The sequence below is a fragment of the Carassius gibelio genome, chromosome B14 (assembly GCF_023724105.1).
Source record: "Carassius gibelio isolate Cgi1373 ecotype wild population from Czech Republic chromosome B14, carGib1.2-hapl.c, whole genome shotgun sequence".
Taxonomy (NCBI): domain Eukaryota; kingdom Metazoa; phylum Chordata; class Actinopteri; order Cypriniformes; family Cyprinidae; genus Carassius; species Carassius gibelio.
Window position 1 is genome coordinate 1,123,160 of NC_068409.1, and position 12,441 is coordinate 1,135,600.

Sequence of the window (12,441 nt, forward strand, 5' to 3'; positions counted from 1 at the left end):
ATTATTAGTAGTAGTAGTAGTAGTAGTAGTATTTATTTATTTATTTATTTATTTGCACTATGCTATTGTATTGTATAAATATTGTGCTGTTTGCTCACACTGACATTGTTTTCTCAATAAGCAGTGCATTTAAGATGATGCAAAAAAAAAAAAAAAAAAAAAAAGAAATCCCATAAAATTGATACAACAGGCTGCATTATGTATAGTAAACGTGCAGTGTATGTAGACTGATGTAGCCAACATAATATTCACATGGTTGGTGACTGGTCTTCTTTATTCAATATACTTGCATTCTAAATAGTGATTGGTCTCATCTTACTTGTATATACTTACACAGCAAATACTTTGTTGTGCAGGTTTATTTACATGCAAAATAAGTTGTGACAATGACAAAGCAGCTATTAGGTGAAATTGCATTAATGTGAAAAATGTATTTATGCATGCATAATCAAAGTCTACAACCTACATATAACAACAACAAAAATAAACAAATAAATAAATATATATATATATATATATATATATATATATATATATATATATATATATATATATAAATCATAATTTTGCTTCAATTTGTAAATGAAATTAGAATCTAGTTTAAGATTCAGCTCAAATCAGCTCAAATGAAAATAAACACTTTGTTCAATTTGCATAGCTGGTAAAAATGCATACATACAGTACATACATACATAAATATTTTATATATATTGTGTGTGTGTGTGTGTGTGTGCGCGTGTGTGGTTTTCTGAATATTTATACAAACAATGCAAAAGTACTGCCTGTGTTTTTTATATATAAAACAAATGCACAGAGTCCGAAATCTGGTTAACTTCTCATTCGTCTTTGCACATTTTAACACCAGGATATAAAAATGAGTTATTGGGACAGGAATCCCTGCTGAGAAAGGGCAAGTAACAGGAAAAAAGGCACAACTGAGTCACTGAATAATCCCTCCTGGTCCTGCTCTCAGGGCGGCCATAAAGCCCCGCCAAATGAAAAGAGAGTCACAATAAATGGCTGCGGCTAATTACGAGGTCTTCTATTACCACTAAAGGCGCAAACCTATAAAATATAGGCATATAAATTCGAATGAACCATAGTTCCGGTTCTCTAATCCAAATGCATTGGTTACGACAAATACTTAACTCACACGCTCATAATATAAAAATGATTTAGCAAACGAAAAGCTGCACCACACACAGAGCAATTACTTTCGCAGAATAATCGAAAAACACACTTCAAAGCCATTTGACTCCGTTAAAGTGAAGAGCCAACATAATTGTGGCAGCCATTCATGTCACGGCTGTGTCAGCACGGAAAAGCATGTCCCAGTCCCCCGCGCCTCACTGCCTCCCGTGCTTAACCTTTGTCTACAAATAAGGCACCGCTCTCCATTGAGCTCATTTTGCACCTCACTGAATTGTGCACCACCTAATCTGACTTGATTAAATCCAACTCGTGTCGAAAGCCCGGACCAACATACGGGAGATCAGATTCAAATCAATATGATTGCTGAGTACAGCCCCGGGCCATCAGATGAGCATGGCAAGTATTAAACACAAAGACAGTGAATTATGAGTGCATTATTATTGTACGCTTGCTTCTGAAACACTGATTTATCGCCACACAGCACAGAACGATCACTCATCGAAGTATTTAGCCGAATCTACATTTCAAATGCATTTTTTTGGGGAGGTCGACGGGATAGTGGTAAAAATAGCAATACTGCCGTTAAAACCCAGGCCAAACAAACTTAGCACACAAAAATGGCTTTTTAAATACCCTCATAAATATTCACAGACTTAATGGGTAGCTCAGGGTTATGAATGTGGCAACAACAGACAAAATTGCCACCACCGCAGAAGTAATAAGCAACTAAGCCGGTAGCTATTCCTGAGAGAGAGGAGTTTTAATATCAGCACAGCGCATAGAAAAAATAACCTTTAACCTTAAGTATGCTTGTAGTGACTATATGGAAAATAAAGACAATATGTTTTTTTAGACAACAGACGTCAACAAGACAATGTGCCATCACTGAAGGGGTTTCAAAAAAGGATTCATATTTCATACAGCAAGTCGCTAGACAGAATACTGACATATTATAACACTCGAGAGTCAGTCGGATTCGGATGATCATATTCCCATTGAACATTTTCAAGAGAAAGGTGTAACCAAAATGTGTGCTAGTCCTTTTCAAGCACTATTAAATAAATACAGGTATAAGGTTCCTATAAATTAGTGGCAAAACCATACACTCAAGAATATGTGGCCACTTAAAACCGTATTCTACAAATCATATTTCTGCTTATATAATAGCTCGACGGTGTTCTGTCATGTGCAGGACGGTGAGGATAAAAACAAAAGAAAGAGGATAAAAGGTTTTTAAAAATGTGCAACTGAGACTCGGCTCGACAAAGGAAAAAGACGTGTGTCATCCAGGACAATAGCAGCTAACCGGACCAACTGCATTTGTCAATATAGGAAAAATGACAAACGCTCGAATATTTGGAGGCGCTTCACTGTTATTGTTCATGTTCTCTGCTGTATTGCTTTTGTGTGGACTCATGTCAGCACTCGGCGGGTTCCTGGGCTCTGCCACATGGTGGGGATGTGGAGAGTGTTCAAAACCAGCAAATATTCAAGGCAGAGAATTATGCTGAAATCATATTGTAGTGGAGGATAAAAATATAAACAGCATATAACCCTGACCAGCAGGGGGCGCACTAGCTGAATGCCCTCATTAACAATGATGATTAAATAAGCTAAATTAATAAGAAATACTCATGTTTGCATGGATAATGGATAAAGACAAACAAATCTAACAGGCAATTCGTTTCAGAGGTTTATAATCAAACTTACACTCATTCACTTAAAAATGCATAGGCTATTCAAAATTAATAATTGTATAAGGGGTTGCTTTATAAATGCAAACATCTCCACAATACATAACTGTGCATTTAATAAACAGCAGCACTTAAACCACTAATCAACTGAATTTCAGATGATGCCTCACAATATGTTTGACTAATATGTAATTACATGTTAATTATGTTATTTATATTACTCATTACTTACAGTGTAACTGCCCAAACATGACTTCTAATATAAAGTGTGACTAGCTGACTCATTTAGGACTTTTGATTCATGATAATCGAATCAAACAATAATCAGATCAATTCAGTTTAATGTAGCAGGAAGAAGTGTCAAAAGATGCTCCTTGTTTATTTTATGTAGTTTCAACCTATAATTCAATTTATCAACACGCAATTCATCAAAACAGCGATGCTGTAATTAAAGCTGTCCCAATCATAATTTATGATGCATGTCTATAAACAGAAGAGCAGTCCCATCACCGGAGACAGCAGAAGTCAGCACTACGAACCCTAGCGAGCTGCCTACCAAGACAGCATTTCTGGACATCATCGGCGCTTTGCGAATGCGCGTTCGGAACGCGTCTACGATGCCCAAAAACGCAGTGGAGGTAGGTTGCTCACTGGGGTTTGAGACACGGCCGTTATCATGCGTCATAATGGGTTTCACTCGTATTTCGGAATGTGACCACGTCAGATCGGAGCGCATGACAAAGACATTTCATTCAGTAAAATCAACGCATATAAACACATGAAGCCCGCGGACGTACCACTGTTGCTCCAGCTCCCAGTCCCTGAAGAAGTCAAACTCGAATAGGTCCATGGTCGGTGTGTTTCAGTGAGGTGCCGGTGGCCGCATATGCAGGAACGGTGTCTGTCTCCCTCACTGACGCGCGGAGCAGCTCGCACTGCCGCTGCCTCTCTCCGCTCAGCGACACGCAGCCCTGAGGAAGGCGGAGTCAGGGCTCGCTGGAGGCGGTCACTCGTTCTGAAAGGACCGGCGCAGCACTCTGAACCAGAGCAGCTCCACCTGTGTCCAGCACACCACCTGTGAACACTCAGTCCAGAGGCTTTAATAATGCAGTTTAAACCCAATTAATAATCATAATAATAATAATAATAATAATAATAATAATAATAATAATAATAATAATAATTATTATTATTATTATTATTATTATTATTATTATTATTGTTATTTTATTTATTGTTTTCAATTCTTGTGTTGTCCTTATAAAATACATGCTTGTTCTGTGCCAGGTGTATTATTTGTTTTTAATACAAAAATAAAAATAAAATAAAATATAGGCCTGTGTGTAATGTAAAATTAAGTATTAATAACAATACAATTGAATAAGTACTGTGTATAAACCATTGTTAATATTGTATTAGTAATATTAAAATAAACATTTCAGAAAACAAACAAATATAAATAAAAGTGCATTTAAATATATAAATAAATAAATAAATATGCATTGCTTTGACTTTCTTATAAAAAAAATTAATAACCTTTTATTATTTTATGGTAACAAGAAAAATATGAATAAATAAACAATTATTTAAAAATGGCTGAATTATTCAACCTAATGAACTAATTTAGAGTGTACAAATGTCTTAAAAGTGAAGGAATCAGGTCCAGAACCACATTAATGTCGTCTGAATAATTGATATGTTCTATTTTTTATTATTTATTTACTTACTTACTTACTTACTTACTTACTTACTTACTTACTTATTTATTTGTTTGTTTATTATTAATATGTAAAATTATACAGTAATGTGACACTAATAATAATAATAATAATAATAATAATAATAATAATAATAATAATAATATTATTATCAGCATCATCATTATGTATTTAACAATACAATTAAGTAAATTGTATACATTATTTATTAGTATTATGATATATTAATTATCATAATATAATTATATGAATATTATACATACATATTAATTTTGAATCATTTATAATTAATGAATCCTTAAATTGGGTAACTGCAAAATTATAAGTAACTTTTTGAACCTTTTTAACCTCATTGTTAACCTAAAGTTTATCTAAACAAATTATCCAGCATAACGGTCTTATTTTATGTATATAAAGTTATATAACGGTATAAAGGTATATAAAGTTCACAGTTATATGAGAAATAACCAACCAGATTATAAAGGTGTTTTTTTTTTTTTTTTTTTTTTTTTTTTTTGTATCAGTGTAATATCATATCCGCATTTTATTCAAACACTGATGACTGTTGATTGTGGAACTTCCAACAAATCAAGTTCATTGCAGCTGTAACTAGAGAACTGGAGTTGCAGCAGTAAGCATGTGCACCTCTGAAGGCAGCAGGATGAGAGAAATGTGAGCCCAGCCGCTTGGCAAATATATTCATATCCCTGATAACACAATAGATCATTACACAGAAGAATACGCTGACAGAAATATGCCTCTTTGCATCACTCCTCCAAACAAAAGTTCAGCTGAAGTAATAAAGCACATGTTTTTTCCCGAAAACAAGCCACAAGACAGACCCACATATGTTTGTTGTTGACACTGTGATGATTTGGGGAGAGCCATATGGTGATCATGCTCCATGCGGCACATCGCCACAACAAATTTCACTTTTTGCATACTTTGCCCGGGGATGCCCTCTCGAAATTCATCGCAGAGCCTTCGCACTGATATTAATCTTACCTTGAAATAACACATTGGGAGAGGAGAAATACATTTCTGAGGCAGAATGGCTTTCCAGGTGTTATACGAATGAATGCTTTGCTGATGGATTTCACAATGGTCAGGCAGCACACAGAAGATGCCACTGTGTCTAACAATAGCTCACACTGATACAGTACCATCCGCTCTTTACTAGCAGTGCCATAAAAGTGGAAAAGTTGAGTCAGCCTAGCTCTCCCCTTTGCTCATATTTATTTTGTGTCAAAAAGCTGAGTAAACCTGATGGTGCACTGAGCCTCTATTTTTGTCAATAATTTACTTCAATAAATTCCAACAAGCTATTGAAAATCCCTTTATGGGTCATCTCTCCTGAACTCAATAACATTTTCATATTAACCTGCATATAAGAGATCCTCAGAGTAACGAGTCTGAAGCTTATCGTAGCAGAGCAAGAAGTGCAATAGGGCAGCTCGAGAGGCTATTTGAGGATCTAGGCTAGTGTGTGAGCGAACAGGTTGAAGCTTTTCAGGTGAAATGGTGCTTTTGAGCAAGAACAGATTACGGGTCTGTGAAGCCCCGGGGCATTGGCTCTCTTTGGAGGCTCACTCGTCACAATTGTGAGATGAAATGTCCAAATAACAGGAAATTATATTGCAAAAAAAAAAAAAAAAGGACTGAAGTCGATATGAAGCCGCAAAGTTGCAGCTACGAGAATAAACACACTTATATTATTGCTGCAAAAGAGACAACAATGTGCCAGGACTGGTGTACTTTATTAAAGCTCCAACAAGGTGTTAAGAGAGCACAGCCAGAGCTGAGAAACAAATCACATCTCTCATCTCTCTATATCATATATCTGTATTTCTACAAACCCGATTCCAAAAAAGTTGGGAAACTGTACAAATTGTGAATAAAAACACAATGCCATGATGTGGAAGTTTCAAATTTCAATATTTTATTCAGAATACAACAAAGATGATGTATCAAATGTTTAAACTGAGAAAATGTATAATTTTAAGGGTAAAATAGGTTGATTTTAAATTTCATGGCATCAACATATCTCAAAAAAGGTGGGACAAGGCCATGTTTACCACTGTGTGGCATCCCCTCTTCTTTTTATAACAGTCTGCAAACATCTGAGGACTGAGGAGACAAGTTGCTCAAGTTTAGGAATAGGAATGTTGTCCCATTCTTGTCTAATACAGGCTTTCAGTTGCTCAACTGTCTTAAGTCTTCTTTGTCGCCTCTTCCTCTTTATGATGTGCCAAATGTTTCCTATATGGGTGAAAGATCTGGATTGCAGGCTGGCCATTTCAGTACCCGGATCCTTCTTCTGCGCAGCCATGATGTTTTAATTGATGGCAGTATGTGGTCTGGCATGCATTGTCATATTGGAAAATTCAAGGTCTTTCCTGAAAGAGACGACGTCTGGATGAGAGCACATGTTGTTCTAGAACTTGGATATTCCTTTCAGCATTGATGGTGCCTTTCCAGATGTGTTAGCTGCCCATGAAACATGTACTCATGCAACACCTTACAATCAGAGATGCAGGCTTCTGAACTGAGCGCTGGTAACAACTTGGGTTGTCCTTGTCCTCTTTAGTTCGGATGACATGGTGTCTGAGTTTTCCTAAAAGAACTTTGAATTTTGATTCATCTGACCACAGAGCAGTTTTCCTCTTTGCTGAGGTCCATTTTAAATGAGCCTTGGCCCAGAGAAAACACCTGTGCTTCTGGATCATGTTTAGATATGGCTTCTTTTTTGACCTATAGAGTTTTAGCCAGCGACGGCGAATGGCACGGTGGTTTCTGTGCAGCAACAATGTTTTCTGGCAATATTCCTGAGCCCATGTTGTGATTTCCATTACAGTAGCATTCTATTATGTGATGCAGTGCCATCTAAGTGACCGAAGATCACGGGCATCCAGTATGGTTTTCCGGCATTGGCCCTCATGCACAGAGATTGTTTCAAATTCTCTGAATCTTTGGATGATATTATTCACTGTAGATGATGATAACTTCAAACTCTTTGCAATTTTTCTCTAAGAAACTCCTTTCAGATATTTCTGATTGTATCTCTCATGAAATCCAAAATGAGCCAATATTTGGCGTGACATTTCAAAATGTCTCACTTTCAACATCTGATATGTTATCTATATTCTAATGTGAATACAATATAAGTTTATGAGATTCGTATATCATTCCATTCTTTTTTTTACTCTCAATTTGCACAGTGTCCCAACTTTTTGGGAATCAGGTTTGTATAATCTATATTTTCTTTTGATTTCGAGAGTTTTAAAAGGCTTCCATGGAAGCAATCTTGTTGTATATCACCGGTGAGGTAATGATACCATTTACCAAATAAGTAAGTCAGCATGAAGAATAAGATTTTAAATGCTGTATTATTTGTTTTCCATACAGCATGCACTTTGCATAGATGTTGCATGCCCATAAAATGAATTTTAATTGATACAGTCCTTCATACCTTTAATACTATTTTATTTTATTTTTTATTACTATGCCATTCAAAAGTTCAGTATTTAATTATTTATTATATTAATACGTAAATTATTTACAGAAAATGTCATATATATATATATATATATATATATATATATATATATATATATATATATATATATATATATATATATATATATATATTCTAGATTTGTATTATTTATTTATTTGTAATGATCTCACAGTCTTTATCACTTTTACTCATTTCAGAATATATCTAATTAACTTCAAGTCGAATCCTGTTAATACCATTGTGAAAAACCAAAAAAAAAAAAAAAACAACAACTTACAATTAATACAAGTTTAAGTGCCCAGACCTGAAAAAAGCATATCAAAGTATGCTATACCCTTAAATGAAACATGAGAATGTTCATTTTATACAAGGTTACAGAGTTCAGAAGGGCACGACATAATAGGAATTATCAGTTTATGATGTTTTCAGATCTTGAATTCACATATGCATGCATAAAGAGGGCCCCACTTTTTTTTTGACATTTATTATCAGATTTGACAAGAATATGTCAAATAAAAGGTTAAACCACAGCACAACTGTGTGTGTGAGTGTGTGTGTGTGTGTGTGTGTGTGTGTTTGTATATATATATATATATATATATATAGATATATATATATATATATATATATATATAAAGTAAAAACTAAATACATGCACAAAAAATGCATACACTTTCATTGCATTTATAAAAGTAGTAGTTTAGTAGACCCTAACTTGAAAGTGTATGGGAACCATGATTATGCAACAGCTGATTCTGAGAACTGTACTGAGGTGAATCCGAAGACCAGCTGCTCCACACTCAGGCTTGTTTTCATTCAGTGGTGCACAGTACAAAAACACACTTTTTGGAAGAACAACAATATTCTGTCTTTGTAATTATTCACTTAAAGGAAAAATGGATATATTTCTGATTTTCTACCAGAATTTGGACAGGCTTTATGCATCTGGTTTTGGAACTCTTTCACTGACATCCAAATTTCTAAAGATTCATTGCTTATCATTAATAATCGCAGGAGAGCTGTCAAGTCATCTTTTCCAGTAATTACTGTATTTAAAGGAATAATTCACTTAAAAATGAAACATTTTCAGCACTGTCTCCCACGGTTTTATTTCTACGATGGATCACGAAAGGACACATTTTGCAGAATGTTCAAGTAGCTCTTTTCACGCACTAACAGCAAACATTTATCAGTGGTTGTCAATCTCCATTAAAAGACACAAAAGAACAACTGTAATTTACTGATTTCATTTATACAGCTTGGACATTGAATTCAAGGGCAAAGTTCATATATCTACATACACAGGCATAAAAGAGGGCTTAGCACTACAGCAGAGGCATTATCAGCTCAAATTGTCTAAAATGTGGGTCTATTCCTCATATAAAGCTACTTTGTCAAGTGAGTCTTATTGTCTACTTTCATGGTGCTTTTGACAGCACCAGCAATGCAAGCCTTCGTTATGAAAAAAAAAGAGCAGCATGAACCTTCTTCAAAACATCCTGTGCATTTAAAAGAACAGAGCAAGCATGGGTTTGGAACCCGTGAGGGTGAATTAATGACAGAATTATAATTTTGGGGAGAACTATTCCTTTCCGAACTGCAGTTTTAGGGCATGAACAAAAGACACAGCAGCTCTGAAGTCAGTCGGACACGTTTATTTGATGACTTCCCCTGTAACAATAACCCAGACACTTTAAAACGGATCTCCTATGAGCATAATTGGGAGGCGCACTGGCACACATCTCGACTGACTGACAGATGTTAATTAGCCCCCTTTGTAAACTGCTGCTGCGCTCAGTCTGAAAGCAGACATCTCCTTTTCCTTTTCTCTTTCACATGAGATGATAACAGATTTAATCAAAAATCCAGAATCAGTCAGCAGAGTCAGTTGAATTGCCTTGATACAGGTCAATCCCCTGGAGTGTTAAAAGTCTAGATGAGTCGACTGATTTGACTCATTCACCAGTCAAACCTTAAAGGTCAAGGGTCATGTCTTTCTAACAAATTTAAGAGAGTCACACATTTTTTTTAAAAATCATTTTGCATATAGATTATATGAAAAAAGGGCGTCATTGTAAAAATGTACAGTAATACTTCAGTGTGAAATTTAATATTTATTTAGTACTCTATCATTTTTTACACTTTTTTCAAATGTTTCTCCTAATTCTCTAATGACTAAGTTACTTATAGTACTCTGTCTGGAGTGTCAAAATGTAGTGTTACTGGAAATATTTTATCATCCAAAAATGACATCGTTTTTTTTTTTACGTTACATCATTTCAAAATGTAATTTCCTGGCTAATCCTTTTGTTTTATATATTCATGAATCTTTCATGGTTTGCATGGCGCTATTGTTCTCTTCGAAACTAAAGGAGTTTGATTGAGCGAGTTCTTGAGTCATTTTCATTTATATTCCCTGTAGATTCTGCATATCTCCGGTTTCTTTCTCCTGCTTTCAGACAGCAGCCATCCAGAACGTTTGAACAGTGGGGAAAAAAAGAAAAAAAAGAAAAAGAAGTGAGAAAAGGGGGTGTGCTATATAATGCAGTGCACAAAACCAAAATGCCTGTGGCTAATTTCAACAGTAAAATCTCTTTGGCACTGATAGGTTTCTCAATACTGCTTTTGTGCTTTCAAAGCTTCAATTGATCTGGGAAAAAAAAAGAGAGAGGGTGTTTTTTGCTAATTACAAAATTGTCAAAGAAGAAAATCTCTGATGTGAATCAACAAAGCAGCTTGAAATGCAAATTAACATTACTGTAAAGTCATCACTCTTTTATGATCAATCTAAAATCTGACTCAAAGTTTAAAGAACCAACAATGCCACATCAACGACACATGCGTCAATTAATTACAGTATTAGTGTAAATATTGGGAAAACGTGTCATTAAAACTACTATTTTCACATTTTCTGAAGTAAATTTCAGTGGTGCTTGTGCCAATAATGCTGTGTGATTACTGTGGTGTGGATAGCAGGCTCATTCCACAAAAAAATGTGCATCTGTGTCTGCTTATTCACAAGTATTATTATTTTTATTCATTTATATCATTTTTCATACATGAAACATACTTATTCCATGCAGTATTATGTTCTGGGCTCAATGAAGTTTAAATGTATTCAATTCATAAAGCACATTTAAAACCAATATTACTTCCTACAAAATGAATTTAATAAGAAAGCATTTGGGTTACAGTGAGGCACTTACAATATAACTAAATGGGGTCCGTCAGCAAAATGTAAAAAAACAAAACAACTTATAACCACCATAAATGATATTAAATTAAAAAAAATCACTTACTAACATTTTCTGTGAAAAGCCATGTCCAATTGTGTCGTAATAACAACATAAAGACAACATTATTCACAAACTCAGTGCTGTACCAGGTGAGCTACAGAGCAAGTTTACAATGTCAAAAAAGGCATAGGCCTAAACATACGGAGGTGTTATTTGATGCAAACACCAAAATATATCATTTTACAAATCATCCAAGGTTAACTGCCAAGTAAACATGACTTTGTTGGTGTTTCACTGTAACTAGTGTTCATTTCAGGTGGAAATTACAGTGAGCTGTATAAGTAGATGTCGCAAAATATAGGTAGAAGCCCATTTGTCCATTAATCCAATGTTGACTTTTACAGCTCACATAACGCACGTTCAGCTTTGAAATCCTCAAAAAAAATGACCTCATTTACTTTCATTGTAAATAAACTTGATATTGACTGTTTTGTGAATTATATTTTTTTTCAATCAACATTACAGTACATCACAAGCGCTGCCGATTAAGCTTAACTTGCACAGTATTGAACACAGAAGATTCCTTTATTATTGTTCTTGTACGTAGACGGAGACTAAACAATGGATGGAATAACTTCTCCTTCTTGCAGAAACTCACAGGAGACGGATCACTCAGCTGTCTTCACTCACTGGTAGTCATTGCATCAAGTCGCTCCTCACACGCACACTGTTATTCTTAACTGTGTAGAGCTGCTGGGCACAGCCACATCCTGTTGCCAAAGGTCACTGCTGCTCACATTGCCTCGAGTTAGCTCTCACTGAAAATTAACTATTTCAGTTTTTTTTGTTTTGTTTTGTTTTATTTTTTTATTGCTGCAAGTCACTGCCAGTGTGATTGTGGCAAGTGTGCTCAATATAATAGTGATTGCTCACTTTATTAAACATCACCAATACCCCCCACCCCAATTAAATAAATAGATGTACAGGAGTTTGTTTCTACATCTGAATACATTTATCTTTTAGCATTACATCACTCACTCACTAATAGATCCTCTGCAGTGAATGGGTGCCATCAGAGTGAAAGTCCAAACAGCTGATAGAAACATCAGTCCATCAGTTAACGT

General features: G+C 35.1%; 1 protein-coding gene across 1 annotated transcript in view; it reads right to left on the minus strand.

Annotated features, from left to right (window-relative positions):
- The window catches only part of LOC127971119 (AF4/FMR2 family member 2-like), a 199,479-nt gene extending 195,599 nt beyond the window's left edge, over nt 1-3,880 (minus strand). The window contains exon 1 of the mRNA XM_052573934.1: nt 3,644-3,880. Within this exon, the coding sequence (XP_052429894.1) occupies nt 3,644-3,696 (53 nt within the window). The 5' untranslated portion in view covers nt 3,697-3,880. The remainder of the gene's footprint in view (nt 1-3,643) is intronic.
- Between the last annotated feature and the right edge of the window lie 8,561 nt (nt 3,881-12,441).